Source organism: Mandrillus leucophaeus, unplaced genomic scaffold (genome assembly GCF_000951045.1).
Source record: "Mandrillus leucophaeus isolate KB7577 unplaced genomic scaffold, Mleu.le_1.0 Scaffold159, whole genome shotgun sequence".
Taxonomy (NCBI): domain Eukaryota; kingdom Metazoa; phylum Chordata; class Mammalia; order Primates; family Cercopithecidae; genus Mandrillus; species Mandrillus leucophaeus.
In genome coordinates, this window is record NW_012101576.1 from 5452926 (window position 1) to 5469615 (window position 16690).

Consider the following 16690-nt stretch of genomic DNA (forward strand, 5'->3'; position numbering starts at 1 on the left):
AGCTAGTCAGACATAGAGAAATAGAACCCAATTCTCCCTAGCACAAGGCCCTAAATTCACTTGTAAATCTACAGGGCATGAGGTATTTTCTCCTAACTCTGGCTATCCAATGTGGAGTTATTAGTATTGGTGGATTCTCCATCTACATATTTCCTAGGAAGGTAATCCCGATTTGTACCATTGTTAGTCAGGTAATGAGACTGTCACCTGAGACCAAGTCTGTTCTACAGATTTCCCCCAATTTCTCTGATTGCACACCAATGACTAAAGTACAGTCATACTGTTTCTGGACAGGCAAGCCCCCAAATCGGGGCTTACTCTGGAAGGGTTCTTGCCTGACCCAGGAAAGAATTCAGGGATGAGCCAGTGGTGCCAGACAGCAATCTTTTAGTGAAGGGCACTGCCACTTGCAGAGCAGGGCTAACTCACAGACAGTGCACTCAGAGTCAGCAACATAAGGGCTGCTGGCAGGCAACTGTATTTATACTCCTGTGAACCCATTTCAGTTACATGTAAATTAAGGAATGGATCAATGCAGATTGAGGGGCAAGTTATTTAGAACTTTCCAGGAAAAGGGCGGTAACTTCTAGGTCGTTGCCATGGCATTTGTAAACTGTCATGGTGCTGATGGGACTATGAGGGCAGCTAGCAATTGCTTTCATCGCCATCTGCTGGTTCCTGCTGTTTTTTTCACTTCATCCTGTCTGGGCCAGAGCCTGTTTTGGTCAGTAGGATTGTGACCAGAACACAAGCCCTGCCCATCTCCTGCCTCAACACATCCATCTTTATATCCCTTTATCTGTTCGTCTTCCCAGCTCAGTGGTGGCACAAGGCTAACATGGGTTGGTAGAAGAATTGTAAGCTCTTTCTCTGTCCTTACGTATCAGCCATAACACCTCCCATTCAGCTGCTAAGCCAGCTATTGTGGCATCAGTAGACAAGATGAGCCATCAAAAACATAAGCCCTTAAATAAACCAGTCCTTTGTCACCAGACAGCATATTATTTGGAGAGTATTTGACTCAACATCTGCCTTTATTTATAGTCATGTTCATTCATGCTTAGGGCATCAGAACCCATTTTAACATCAACCTAATCTATACTTCATTAAAGATGAATTTAGAAATATTTAACTGGCTTTGAACAAGTTACTTTCACTCTTGACTTAGACTCCTAGGGATAAAATGTAGGATGTGGATGGCTTGAGCCTAGGAGTTTGAGGCTGCAGTGAGCCATGATTGTATCACTGTACTTCAGCCTAGGCAACAGAGTGGGACCTCAACTCTAGTAAATAGTTTTTAAATAAAATAAAATAAAAAATAAAATGTAGGAGGCAGACCATTATAGACAAACTCTAAGGTCTTTGTCTCTATTATGAGGCTATGATTTCTGTCTTTGTAAGCCAGTCTCTTTCTTTCACCAATGGATGCTGATAGAAGCATGGCAAGAGACAAAACATTCCGACTCTGGGGTCTAACACACCTGCCTTTTAAAATCTTGGATGTCTCACTTAGAACATGTGACTTAGCTAATTTATTTAACCTCTGAAAGACCAAGCTGATGTCACTATTAAATGGATAATACAACAGCACAATTTCAAACTGTTGTTGTAAATAATGAATGAGAAAATGCATATAAAGTGCTTAGTGCACAGTTGACCATAAAGTCCATATAATTTTTCAATATAATTGAGAGAGATTGCAGCTGTTACTTTGCCCTGAGAATTGATTAATAAGTCAGTCCAAAATAGCTTTTTTCTTGGCTAATTAAGGTCTTGCTTTTCAAAATGAAGACACATATGCATGGGTGCATGCACACCCCCGATTCTTAATTTCATGCTTCTTCCCCCAAAACTTACTTTCCCACCCTCCTCACCACACATTCCTCCCCTTGAACAAATACTGATCTCCTGATCCAACAGCAATGCATGTCATTTGCAGGGACCTTCTAGGCCTCAGTCAGACTCACCCCTGGAGCAGCTTGGTAACTCTGGCTCCCATTTGTTCAGGGCCTGGCATTGCACACGGCGGGGTCCTTTCATGACAAAGCCAGGCTGACACCTAAACTCCACAACTTCATTTAAGGAAAATAAGCTTCTGTTGACAGATACCAATATTCCATTTTCCACATTTGGAGGCATACATTTGTTAGGTATAATGCACTGAGGGGCCGGGCCGCTCCAGATGCCCACTTGGTCATCTTTGCTGGTGCAGTATATGGAAGGCTCACCCACGAGCTCAAACAGCTTTTTCCTTCCGCTTCCAAGATTGCAGCGGTAGGTCACCACAGATCCATAGTGAAAATACTCTCTGTTGGTGCTAATGAAATCTCCATTGGCGATGGCTGGGGGTAGCCCACAAGGAATTCCTGGAAAAAGAAGCAGCAAGTTAACCAAAACAAAACCTTGGGACAGAGTCTTGCTGTCACCCAGGCTGGAGTGCAGTGCACCATCTCGGATCACTGCAGCCTCCACTTCCCAGGTCCAGCAATCCTCCCACCTCAACCTCCCGAGTAGCTGGGGTCACAGGCATGCACCACTGTGTCTGGTTTATTTTTCTATTTTTAGTAGAGATGGGATTTGGCCACGTTGGGCAGGTTAGTCTTGAACTCCTGGCCTCAAACAATCTGCTTGCCTTGGACTTTCAAAGTGCTGGGATTATAAGCGTGAGCCACCACATCCAGCCTGGTTTCTAATAATTACACTTTATAGTAAATTTTGCTAACAGTTTTTTTTAAATTCCAAATTACCAGAAGTAAATATTGACAATATTATTCTCATCTAATATTTGCTAATGTACAGACATGTTCTTACAGTTGTAAAATATTATGAGTTCTGCTCTACTCAGTTAGCCTTATTTCACTAAATGTATCTACATATTATTAGAGCCCACTTTTTATTTCTTGTTTTTTTTTTTTTTGAACAGAGTCTCACTCTTTTCCCCAGGCTGGAGTGTAGTAGCATGATCTCGGCTCACTGCAACCCCCATCTCCCAAGTTGAAGCGAGTTTCCTGCCTCAGCCTCCTGAGTAGCTGGGATTAGAGGCATGCAGCACCACACATGGCTAACTTTTGGATTTTTAGTAGAGATGGAGTTTCACCATATTGACCAGGCTGGTCTCGAGCTCCTGACCTCAAGTGATCTGCCCGCCTCAGCCTCCCAATGTACTGGGATTACAGGCATGAGCCACTGCGCCTAGCCTATAGTCTATGTTTTTATTTCTCCTGCTAAATGAGAATTTAAGTATGTTATCTCACCATTATTAATTTAGTTCTCTCTCTATAGAAGGCACTTGCCTTTGTGGTATTGGATATTAATATAATAAAGCATATAGCATAGCATTTTTTTTGAGACAGGGTGTTGCTCTGCTGCCCAGGCTGGAGTGCAGTGGCCGGATCATGGCTCACTGCAGCCTCAACCTCTCTGGCTCAAGCAATCCTCCCACCTCTCAGTCTCCCGGGTAGTTGGGACTATAGGCGTGTGCCACCATGCCTGTTTGGTTTTTGTATTTTTTGGAGAGACAGGGTTTCACCATGTTGTACAAGCTGGTCTCGAACTCCTGGGCTCAAGCTATCTGCTCACCTAGTCCTCCCAAAGTGCTGGGATTACAAGTTTGAGTCACCACACATGGCTCAGTATAGCATCTTTATTAAATAATAAGACAAAAAACTCTGGCAGAACTAATAAAGACAAAGCACAAATATACAATATTACATAGAATAAACAAGATACTTACAGATTCAGAAGTAATAAAAATAACTGGATACTGATCTACGGCCATACCACCCTGAATGCGCCCAATCTCGTCTGATCGTGGAAGAACTGAATACTGTGTCCTACTCTACTGTGGGGCAGTGCCCAGCCAGTATGTTGACCTCCTATAAAGTTGGTTCCTACTTATCCTCCCACCAACTGGGTTTGAAATTGCTGATTTCCTCACACCATCACCAAATGCAGGATTATACACATTTTATATTCCTTTTTAGCTTGCAATTGCTCATTCCCTTTGCTCCCCAAAATGTAGAAAGCTCATCTTTCAAACAACTCACAGGGAAGATGGCATGATCCTGTTTAGACAAAGAATAAGAAGGAAGAAAGAGCTGCATGGCTTCAATATCCGATGTGATACTAAGAGCTTGCAGAGAGGATATAGGGGTTATTTCACTGACTTTGTATTTGTTGACTTCAGTGAAGAAAATGCTCTTCAAACTGCGGGTATTCAACCAACAGAGGAGGAAATTGGGGGCTGTTTAAATGAGTTCAAGACTAGTTTAAAATAAATTAGACCTTGAGATAAGAAAAAAACAAAAACGCATTTCTAGGTGAAGGTGGAAGTTTGGGATGCTGTGAGCCATTCTAAGGATATGACTGGATTCTTCCAATATCAGAAGGATACCATTTCCAAGAGGGATGAGATTCATTCTTTGTGATTCTAGGAGGACAACTCTAGGATTAAACGGTGGGGTGAATGGGGAAAGAGACTTCAACTCACGCTGACAAATTGGCGGCTTTGTGCTCCAATGGGCTGTATTGCCTGAGATGACACATTCAGCAGATGAGTGACCAATGAGTCGGTGCCTAAAGGCAAACAGTGGAAAATAATTGCGCTGTACATACCTCATCAACGTCCTCACAGCATGCATATGTGGCAAACCAGAAGGATTACAATGTAGGAGAAGTCTAAGGCCTAGCCTAAACTTTACCTGTTGTTCCCAGCTTTTCTACTTCTTTTTCCTATTCTCTCATTGAAAGAGATATTTTTGCTCTAACTTCTCCCAGCCCACTTTGCTTCTTAATATGTTGGCTTCATTGTGGACTGTACCTGGCGCCAAAATAAAACAATTATTTTGTAGACCTGTTTGACAATTTTTTTTCATAAATTCTATTTTCTTTAAATACTATTTCTGCCATTTTTTGTTTGCATTTTCCCGTAATTTGTGTGTGTGTGTGTGCGCATAATACTATGTCATCTTACTTGAGACATGTTTTTTATAAATACAAGATTTGTTGCTGTTGATCTTGTCTAGGAGACTTTGTCTTTCAACAAGATTAAACCACATGTATTGAGATAAATGATACATTTGATTTGCTTTCATCATCATTCTTTCACTGCCTTTTTCACTGATTTCATGATGCCCAATGATGAGGATGTGGAGAAAGCAATGAATAAAATGATCTGACCCAAACATGAGGGGGCTTATTTCTGGTGGAGGAGATAAATGCATTCCTTGCCTTTTCCTTCCCTCTCACTTGCTATATGGAAGAGATAAATTCAGCTGTTTTAGTCATTCTAATAATTTGGAAATTAAACTTCATATGTTTTCCAATGAGGAATTTCATTTTATACGTGTGCATGTATATTATAAATATGCACACAACAGATATTTAAATCTATTTTCTCAATTTTAGAGTGAAACTCTATATAGTCAGTCTACTCATCTTTTCTGTAATGTAAGTCTAGCCTACCTTTTGTTACTGTCTCACATTTTCTGGTTTTATTGATATGTTCTATGAGTTTAGAGAGATTATTAATAAATTATGATTACATTGCCAAATTTTTATGTGTACTTTTTTTTATTGTTGTTTTTTCTTTTTACCAATATCCTATCTTATTGAAATTTCTTTTGGAATTCATCATTCTCCTTTTTAAAAATTTGCTCATGAATTGCCTGGGAAGCATACTTAAATGGTACAATTTTTGTGTCTTTGCTTATCCTTTAATGTGTGTCTGGAGCCTCTAGGTGTGAATATTAGCTTGGTGCAATAGAAATGCTACCTTATACCATTTCGTGTTGTATAGAATCAATGTGGTGCCAATAAATTTACTTCTTTTGCGGGTATTATATTTTCACATTTTATTTCTGGAATCTGAGTTTTTTTCTCTATCCCTGAAACACAGAAGTTTCCCTAGTGATGGCTAGGTATGGGCTTATTTGTTTACCCTTCTAGAATTTTTGTTACATGTATTTTGAATCCTGACACTGTGTTACATATGTCTTTCCTTTTTGGAGACAGGATCTCATTCTGTCATCCAGGCTGGAGTGCAGGGGTGCCATCATGGCTCACTGAAGCCTCAGCCTCCTGGCCTCAGGTGATCCTCCCACCTCAGTCTCCTCCCTAGTTGTGACTACAGGCACATACCACCACACCCAGCTAATTTTTATACTTTTTTGTAGAGATGGAGTTTTGCCATGTTGCCCAGGCTGGTCTCGAGCTCCTGGGCTCAAGTGGTTCTCTTCTCTCAGCCTCTCAATGTGTTGGGATTACAGGTGTGAGCCACTGTGCCTGCCTGTCTTCTCCTTTTCAACTTTCCCCGCTGCATTCAGGGAAAATTTGGTTAACTCCTCTTACTCTTTGCTTTAATTTTCTGCAATATTCATTGTGAGATCTATATATATATATATATATATATATATTTATCTATATATATATCACATGTATGAAATGAAATATATAAACACATGGAATACATATATTCATTCACATACAAACTTCATGGCTAGTTTCACAGAAGTATTTGTACAATTGAATCTTGTTACCAATATGAAAAGGAGAGTGTTCTGAAAGTTTGCCTGGTTTCTTGGCAGTAAATCTCTTTTGTAAAATTTCTCCTGATTTTTCAGACTGGTCTCTTTTACATGTATTTCCTGTTTCTAGTCATAAGCTCAATGGTTTTCTGCTGTATGCCTTAGAGAGGTTCCCCCCTTATTCAGCAATGCAAGATGAGGAGGGTACAGTCAGGAAACTTATCAATTGTATTTAAAAATGCTCAAAAAATAAAGTAAAGGAGATATTGGATTTATTCTAATTTTACTTTGTCAGATTCTAGGTGCTATGGTCTGTGAGGTCTAGGCTGGCTATATGTGCTGGACACCACAATTCTCCTTTCAGTATTGGTTGCGGTGGCACAAATGTAGCCCTTATTCACTACCTGGCTTAGCTGTTCCAGTGAAGAGTGAGATTGAGGCAGAACCTCCACTGTGTGCTGAGCAAGGCTGAGCACCAACAGCTGGGCCGTGCGCTGTGAGCACCTGACGCTTGACATTTTCAAAGGGGCTCTGTTGTAGGTTGAAGTGTCTCCCCCAGATATGTTGAAGTCTTAACCCCCAGTCTCTGTGGATGTGATCTTATTTGGAAATACAGTCTTTGCAGATGCAATCAAGTTAAGATGAGGTCATTAAGGTAGGCCCTAATCCAATGTGACAGGTGTCATAAAAAGGGAAAACTTTGAACAGAAACACGCACAGAGAGGAGAACAGCATATGAGGACACAGACCCAGAGGGAAGATGGCCATGCGAGGAGCGGGACAGAACAAATTGGAGTTCCACTGCCACACGCCAAGGAAAGCCTGGGGCTCCAGAAGCTGGAAGACGCAATGAAGGATTCTACCCTACAGGATTCAGAGGGAGCATGGCCCTGCCAACACCTTGATTTTGGACTTCCATCCTCTAGAACAGAACTCCAAAAACTTCTGTTGTATTAAGCCGCCCATTTTGTGTTACAGACATTCCTCAAGGATATTGCAGGTTCAGTTCCAGAACACCACAATAAAACAAATATCACAACAGATGAGTCATATGAATTTTTTGATTTCTCAGTGAGTCTAAAAGTTGTGTTTGTACTATACGGCAATCTATTAAGTGTGAAATAGAATTATATCTGAAAAAAGTCATACTTAAAAAAATGGTTTATTGATAAAAAATGCTAAAGATTATCTGACCTTCAATCAGTCGTAATCTTTTTGCTGGTGGAGGGTCTTGCCTCAAGGTTGATGGCTGCTGACTGCTCAGGGTGGTGGTTGCTGAAGGCTGGGGTGGCTGTGGCTATTTCTTAAGCTGAGACAACAATAAAATTGCTGTATTGATTGACTCTTTCACAAAAGATTTTTCTAGCATGCAATGCTATTTGATAACATTTTACCCTCTGAACTGCTTTCAAAATTGGAGTCAATCCTCCCAGATACTGCTGCTGCTTTATCAACTGAGTTTATGTAATATTCTAAATCCTTTGTGGTCATTTTCACAATGCTCATATCACCTTCACCAGGAAGAGACTCCACCTCAAAAAAATCACTTTCTCTGCCCATTCACAAGAAGCAACTCCTCATCTGTTCAAGTTTGATCATAAGATTGTAGCAATTCAGTCATATCTTCAGGCTCCACTTCTAACTGTAGTTCTCTTGCTATTTCTACCACATCTGCAGTTATTTCCTCCACTGAAGTCTTGAACCTCTCAAAGTCAGCCATGAGGGTTGGAATTAACTTCTACCAAACTCTTGTTAATGTTGATATTTTAACCTCTTCCCATGAATCATGAATGTTCTTAATGATATGTATAATGATGAATTCTTTCCAGCAGTTGTCAACTTACTTTGTTCAGATCCATCAGAGGAATTACTGTCTGGGAACTGGCCTTACAAAATGTATTTCTTAAATAATGAAACTTGAAAGTCAAAATTACTCCTTCAGCCATGGTCTGCAGAATGGCTGCTGTGGTCAGCAGGTAGGAACACTCCATTCATCTCTGTGTCCATCTCCATTACAGCTCTTGGTTATTTAGGTATAATGTCAATAAGCGGTAATATTTTGAAAGAAATCTATTTTTCTGAGCACTAGATCTCAACAGTGGACTTAAAATATTCAGTAAACCATGCTGCAAACATACTTCTGTCGTCAGGCTTTGTTGTTCCATTTATAGACACAGGCAAGGTACATTTAGCATAATTCTTAAGGGCCCGAGAGTTTTTAGAATGGTCAGTGAGCATTGGCTTCAACTCAAAGTCACCAGTGGCATTAGCTCCTAAAAATCAGCCTATCCTTTGAAGCTTTGAACCCAGGCATTGGCTTCTCCTCTCTAACTATGGAAGTCCAACAGATGGCTGTTTTGTCTACATGGAAAATCTGTTATTTAGTGTAACACCTTCATCCATGATCTTAGCTAGGTCTTCTAGATAACTTGCTGCAGCTTCTACATGAGCACTTGCTGCTTCACCTTGGATCTTTATGTTATGGAGAGGGCTTCTTTCCTTAAACCTCAGGGACCAAATTCTGCTAGCTTCCAGCTTTTATTCTGCAGCTTCCTCACCTCTGGCAGCCTTCACAGAACTGAAGAGTTAGGGCCTTGCTCAGGATTAGGCTTTGGCTTCAGGAAACGTTTCTAGTTTGATCTTGTATCTAGAGCATTAAAACTTCTTCCCTATCAGCAATAAGGCTGTTTCACGTTCTGTTATTCATGTGTTCACTGCAATAGCACTTTATATTTCCTTCAAGTACTTTTGCTTTGCCTTTACAACTCTCTAGCTGTTTGGCACACGATGAATGGCTTTGGCCTATCTTGGTTTTCAACATATCATCCTCAGTAAGCTTAATCATCCCTAGCTTTTGACTTCAAGTAAGAGATGCATGACTCCTCCCTTCATGTCAACACTTAAAGGCCAGTGTAGGGCTATTAAGTGGCCTAATTGTAGTATTATTGTGTCTCAGGGATTAGGGAGTCCTGAAGAGAAGGAGAGAGAAGTAGAATGTCTAGTCCATGGAGCAGTAAAAGCACGCACATTTATTGATTAAGTTTTCTGTCTCATATGGGTGCAGTTTGTAGGGACCCCAAACAATGACAATAGTCACATGAAAGATCACTGATGACACATACTATCACAGACATGATAATAATGAAAACATCTGGGATATTGTGAGAATAAACAAAATGCTACACAGAGAAACAAAGTGAACACACGCTGTTGGATAAATGATGCGACTGACATACTTATCGTAGCGTTGCCACAAGCCTTCAATTTATAAAAAGCATAACATCTGCAAAGTACATTAAAATGAGGAAGGACTGTACTTTCTGAGGGCAGCCCAAGCAAGTGATCATGCTGTTATCGTTAAGATTTGTTCTCTCACACAGCCACTACATGCCCTTCCCTTTTTTCCAGCAGTGTCTACTCTGGGTTAGGGTAGTTTGTGGGCTTTGACTACTACACTTCTAATTATTTTTCCTTCCCATCCAGTGAACGGCATACTCTTTATATGTGCATTGCCCTGGTTTCCAGCAAGGATACAGATATTCCCCTAATCTTCTCCTATCGTTGTTCATTTCAATCAGGAGTTAACACCTGTGTTCAAACCTCTTAAGAGCAGGTGGCAGTAGCCTAGTTTCCTTCCTGAGATGTGACTAGAAGGTAGTATTGCTGTGCTGGACTCTTAAACCAAGAGATGTTGCTGCCAACTCACCCTGTAGTACAAGAATAGTTGATTCTGGATCCAACCTGGATGTCTGTGATCACGTGCACCATGCCATTCACTGGATCTGGAGGAGTTTTACATGATTTACCTATGGGAAAGAAAGTGTTTTGGAGCCAGGTAGAGTAATCAGGACTCTCTTCAGTAAGTAAGGTCTCCATCAACATGTAGCTTGCTGAAGAAAATACGCAGTTCTGATGGTTCCACAGATTTTGCCACCTTGATAAAACTAATCAGAGCACCTCAGGATCAGCCACCTACTAAGCCCCACTTTGAAAAAGACTTTCCCTCCAGATCTATCTAGATCTAGATTTAGATCTGTGTAGAGACCTTGCATCCCTTATCAGAATGTAAAAGTCACTTATTGCATTAGTTACTACCAATATATTTCAAAGTTTGCAAAGGATTTCTTCCCACCTTGTTATTCAAACAGAATTTGTCTTCTTACACCATTTTTTTCCCCTGATCTAGTCACTTATTATTTTTCTTCCCATAGGGAATAAAGGTTTTCTCTACAACTGTTTCTTGAAACAGTCTCATGAAGTGAGCATTTCAAGCAATAATCAAGGATGACCTACAAGAAAAGCTCTTACATCCACCTATCTGAACACTTTTCAAAAAAGGTTTCTCGTATCCCACATTTGAAAACATTCAATAAGAAGCTTTTGCAGACATGGGAAAGATCCAATGCAAGTTCACTCACGTTTACAGACATCTTTGGGACTCGACCACACCAGGTTATCTAGACATGTGATAGAGAACGGCCTCCCGTAGTACTCAGGATGGCATTCGTACTTTAAAGATGTCCCAATGGGAAAGTCAGATGCATTGATTTGGGTTTTCAACTTAGCAAACAGAAAATGATCCGGGGCTTTACAGTGACCTAGAGACCAAGAAATCAAGAATATCTGAGTTAATAAAAAGATACCCAATATGTTTCCTCTTTTCTCCTCCTTGGTAGATTTGATGCCAGAAGAAAAGAAACTTTTAGTTTTGAAAAAACAAAAACAACAACAACAACAAGAAGAAACTTCCCTGTAAAATAGAAGGGAAAGTTCCATTAGCATAGGCTTATAAGGAAGTATATTATCTGGAAGACTAATCTGTTATCGGGTCTTTCTACTCATATAATTTATATATTTTAATTTTTACTTTTTTTTTCTATTTTTAGTAGAGTTGGAGGTTCATCATGTTTGCAGGCTGGTCTGGAACTCCTGACCTCTAGTGATCCACCCGCCTTGGCCTCCCAAAGTGCTGAGATTACAGGTGTGAGCCACTGTGGCCAGCCTATTTTCATTGTTTTTGAGATAGGGTCTCACTCTGTCACCCAGGCTGGAGTGCAGTGGCACAGTCTCAGCTCACGGCAACCTCTGCCTCCCAGGCTTAAGTGATCCTCCCATCTCAGCCTCCCGAATAGCTGGGAACACAGGCAATTGCCACCACGCTCAGCTAATGCTCATCTAATTTAATGCAAATATAGCTCTGATTTAATTTTTCACATTTTTAGGAAGCCAGAAAGAGTGTTTCTGCCCAGCTTCCACCTTTCGTGTCTGGTTTCCTTGTATTTCAGGGCATCAAAACTCCAATGAGAGGCCGAAAAGCATGGGCAGGAACTCAAGACATTTCCTGGTAGGAGGAGACACTGATTTTCTAGGTCAGATTTCTCAGCTAACCGTTGCAATAAGGGGATTGACGGCATTTGTTTTTAATTCATATGATTCTAATGAAGGACTTTCCCACCACTCATCACCTCCCTGTTTTTTCATCAGTCCCTCCAGCTGCAAAGGTCATCAGGATCTGATATGTTGACCTACCTTAGAACCATTTATCATTGGTTGGGCATTCCATTGTGGCAAATGCACACAGAGAAACCATACTGTAATTATGAAAATATGGAGGGCCTGTGTTAGATATTCTGAACCCATTTGGGATGTGGGGAAATGAGCACTAACCCAGAATTCCACAGCGAGGGGCAGGGCTGCTCCAAACCCCATTCCCTTGAGGGTCACTTGTGCAGCGGATGGTGCTCTCCCCAATGAGGTCGAAGGTCATCCCTCTGTCTGGGTGGGGGTCACATGTGTAAGTTACAGCTTTTCCAAAGGGAAAGACTTCCAGAGGTTTTCCTGTGTGTCTCCCATTAGGAATAACTGGAGGACTTGGACAAAAGATTTCTGGAAAAAAGACAAAAGCCCTAAGTTTCATTCAGGAGTTTCCCCAGAGGTATTCTGCAATTACAGGGTGCTATGATTGTTGTTGCTGAAAATATGCTAAGGAGGTGACAGTGGACATTAGGACTTCGAAGAGTTGGATTAAATGAGATGTCAATGAAAGTGTATTGCAAAGTACAAAAGAGATTTTTCTATCCTGAATCTTCCAGATAGTAATGGTTCCTGGACTACAGAAACGTTACAACTTTAATGAAGTAGCAAAACATCCGAAGAAGAAAAATAACCATTTTCAAGGGTTACTCATTCATTTAGTCAATATTTATTAATTGAGCACTTGTCCTGTGTCAGCCACTCATCAGGATCCTGGGGACGCAGTGCTGAGGAAGGAGCCTACGTTCTTGGGAAATATTTCTCAAATGCATATATGTGTGCTAATCATCTTAAATAAGTGAAACCTTCCACTGATTACTTATTGATATTGATCATCAATCTCTGTGATAACAATAACCCTGTCACAGTGAATTGAAACATTGTGACAGGCCATTATAAAAAACTCCAAATGGATTCAGATTGCTTTGCTTTTGAAAATGTCTGTGTCTGTTGATGATTAATTTTCTCTTTTTACGTTCTGGGTCAGGTTTCAAGTTGTTACTCCTTTCTAGCATCTACTGATTTGTTTAGAACAGTCTCTCCCTCATTTCTAATTGGTGTTTTTCATTAGAACTGGAATTTGGAAGAAGCTACTTTAACTAGCAAGAGTTATGAAAAATAAGAGAAATCTTGAGTAGTCAATCAATGAGTTTTAATGCATAGTAGTAGAACAGACATTTGTCATGCTGCTTCAAGGAGCACTGGATTACTTAGACAGCAAGAATCTCTGTATAAGTTTTGTTCTTACAAAATTTTCCTCTAAAAAGCACTGTAAGATGTCCAAGTATATTTCTAACAACATAAACATTTTAGTAAAATTTCATGGTCTTCTAAAGAAACATGTTTTCCAATTGTTAGAATCAAGAAATGAAGCAAAGTTCTATCTACCATTGGGGAAATTACAAATAGTTAGACTAGGAGAAATCAGTAGTCTACTGATTATTGAACATATGGGGCTCTCTTTTTCAAAAATCAACTTATTATTTATGAATCTCTCAGCATAAATGACTTAGGTACATGTTTTGAGAATTTAAGGAGTCTCCAACTGCTCGCCCTGTCTAATGTTGCACCCCACTTTTCCCTGATTCCTCAGTGCTTTGCTCTGTTATCTTCATAGCATTGAATTTATTTTTTTTCTTGTCCCTCTCCCCACCTGAGGAGAAACAACATGGGGTCAGGGAATTCATTCGTCTTGTTCATTGATAAAACTCCAGTGGCTAGATGAACATCAGACACAAAGTACGTGATCAATAAATATAATTAAATAAAGGCATGTTTAATATTTGTGTATTATCAAATACATACAAAAATTGTAGACTGACTGCACCTGATGGAAGAACAAAATGAAAAAGAAAGAAGGGAGGAAGAAAGGAAGAGAAAAAAAGAAAGAAAGAGAGAAACAAAGTAAATTGTTAAAGCTTCACATTATCTGATCTCTCCTGAAACTCCTAGAAGCACACTACCACAGGCTTTATTGCGGTAGAACACAGAATACAGAAGGACAGAGACAGATCAGATGATTCCAAAGACAGGTGATGTACACATTGATTCACAACCAAACATTATTAAAATAAGCAATTTTCAAATCAATAATTCGGACTAGAAAATTGAAGAACTGCATTAGGGGAGGTCATGGGTCAAATACTGAACAGATGAAGGGGAGAGACTGGCCTGAAATGTTACTCCTATTACTCACGTTCACACACTGGAACACTGCTATTCCAAAGGCTTTCCATTCCAGCCAAGACACAGTAACTAGCAGAGCTGCCTTTTAATTGAAATCTAAAGGAGAAAATAGGAGTGAATAGTGAGCTGCTTCAGCCAAGAGGACTCTTGGTTCACAATCTAAGACCCAGCCCCAAATCTCAGGATTTTGAGGACCTGAGGCCAGCAGGTGGCAGAATTGCACAGGCTACGTTATTCTGGAAGCTCACAGTCTCCAGAAGGGAGCAATATAGGATGGCAAAATGCAGTAACTTGGTCACATGACAGTCCTGCTTGAATTGAAAAAGGTGGTCATGACATGGGAACCAGCTCCTTGACCCAGGACCCAGGCTTGGAGTTTCACTGATTACTCCATGATAACCTGAAAAATCACTCATTGTCATTATTAGAAACCCAGTCTTCTAATGCAATGCCTTCCTAACTCTGATGCTGGAACAGCAAGTAAAACAGCTCCCAGTTTGTAAAACAGCTCCCAGTTTGGAAAAGTGGGAAATAGCTGGCGAGAGAACAGAGAGTGTCCTTTCATCTCCGCATCTGTGATGGCGTGAAGAAGGCTCACAAGGGCAGTTTGGGCTGCTGAAGAGTAAGTGTGAATATTCTAGGGGAAAAAGGAAAGAAGAGAGGACTGGATTTCTGTACGCAATCGTCGAAAATTCTCAGTTTCTGTTGGGCCCTGATGCCCTTCTAACTCTTACTGGGTGCTGGCATTTGGAGGCTGCCAAGATTCTGTGGAACATTTTGGGATCAGGTGCTTTGTTGCCCATGCTGATCAGCTCCCGTGTAGAGATGTGCACCCTGTGCATCTGTGAAGAGCACTAGATGGACATAAACAAGGTAATGACCTTGCCGGAAATAGCAGCAGCCATCAGGACCCCAGCTCAGAGCCCAGAGCCCATGAATAGCCAGATGATATGTGACTGAATTTTTTTAAAATGCTGATTTTTACATTTTCATTCCTATTACAAATTTCACTATAGATGGTTTAAAGAATTTACTGAAATGATTCTTCAATGATCCCAGTTATTAAGAATAAGTTTTTTGTTACTTGCAGTTTCTTTCTGGGACTCTCTAAATTACTCATGTTCTTTTTTGCTTGTAAGACATGATTTATTTTTCTTGAGACGGAGTTTCACTCTTGTTGTCCACACTGGATTGCAATGGTGCCATCTTGGCTCACTGCAAACTCCGCCTCCCAGGTTCAAGTGATTCTCGTGCCTCAGTAGCTGGGATTACAGGCACATGCCACCACGCCCAGTTACCTTTTGTATTTTTAGTAGAGACGGGGTTTCACCATGTTGGCCAGGCTGGTCTCCAACTCCTGACTTCAGGTGATCTGCTCGCCTCAGATCAACCTCCCAAAGGTGCTGGGATTACAGGCATGAGCCACCGTGCCTGGCTGATATTTTCTACTTAATGTGTTACCCATATATTCATAACCAGTAGTTATACTTGCCTTTGAACTCGCCAGTTAATATGTGTTCCAGTTTCCTCTTCACATCTCATGTTATTAGTTCTATATGTTTCTTTCCTTTCTTCCTATGTATACTTTGGAAAGTTCATCTCTCTGAATGTGTGTGTGTGTGTGTGTGTGTGTCTTTCTTTTAAGCCAAACCAAATCTTCCCTTTTTAAACTAATTCCCAGCCCCATTTTCAATGTCCAGTAGGTCAGGCAAGCTCATACTCACCCTTCATCACAAACAAAATCCACTTTTGCTCCAAGCTGGAGACTACGTGGAAATAGCACACGACCATTAGGAAGTTGGCCCAGGGAGTCATCACAGGATTTTACTGGAGTAATAGAAAAATGAACAGAAAATATTGGCATGTAGAGAATAAAGACGCAAGCTAAAAATATCAAGTCAGACAAGAGTCTAGGCACCTTCACATCTGGGGGCTGCAGGGCTCCAGTCTCCCTGGGATGTACAGCGCAGAGATGCAGCCCCTCTGAGGTCATAGCCAGGCTCACAGATGTAGAACACTTCCTGCCCAGGCTGAAAGATGTCCTTGTCCCTTTGGATACGCTCACCATGCAGGACATCTGGAGGTGGCTGACATACTGGGGAGAGAGAAACAAAGTATTGCTAATTTTCTCAATGTTAAACTGACCAAGGGAATAATAATTACAAATCTATATATAATAATAAATGTAAGATAACAGCTTTATTGATAACAAACTAAATACACAGGGCAAGGAAGATGTCTTGCCATCAGTCATAGAACTGACACATTGCAGAACTGTGAGTAAAACAGAGGTATCCTCAATTCATTGCTTTTCATCTGAAGTATGCAACTAACATTCTGCAATGGACAGTTCCTTGTAGAATGCTTCCAATTACTGTTCACCCAGTACAAAATTGGGAGGAATGATGGCTTTTTATATCTTCATACTTCCTTTCTAGAAACGCATC

At 40.6% G+C, this 16690-nt stretch overlaps 1 protein-coding gene across 1 annotated transcript in view; it reads right to left on the minus strand.

Annotated features, from left to right (window-relative positions):
• The window catches only part of CR1 (complement component (3b/4b) receptor 1 (Knops blood group)), a 58572-nt gene extending 42233 nt beyond the window's left edge, over positions 1–16339 (minus strand). Inside the window, exons 1-8 of the mRNA XM_011975843.1 lie at positions 16162–16339; positions 15968–16070; positions 14254–14339; positions 12192–12410; positions 10943–11122; positions 10231–10330; positions 4490–4575; positions 1968–2366 (exon numbers count right to left, since the gene is read on the minus strand). Coding sequence (XP_011831233.1) covers positions 1968–2366; positions 4490–4575; positions 10231–10330; positions 10943–11122; positions 12192–12410; positions 14254–14293 — 1024 coding nt within the window. The 5' untranslated portion in view covers positions 14294–14339; positions 15968–16070; positions 16162–16339. The remainder of the gene's footprint in view (positions 1–1967; positions 2367–4489; positions 4576–10230; positions 10331–10942; positions 11123–12191; positions 12411–14253; positions 14340–15967; positions 16071–16161) is intronic.
• Positions 16340–16690: the final 351 nt, after the last annotated feature.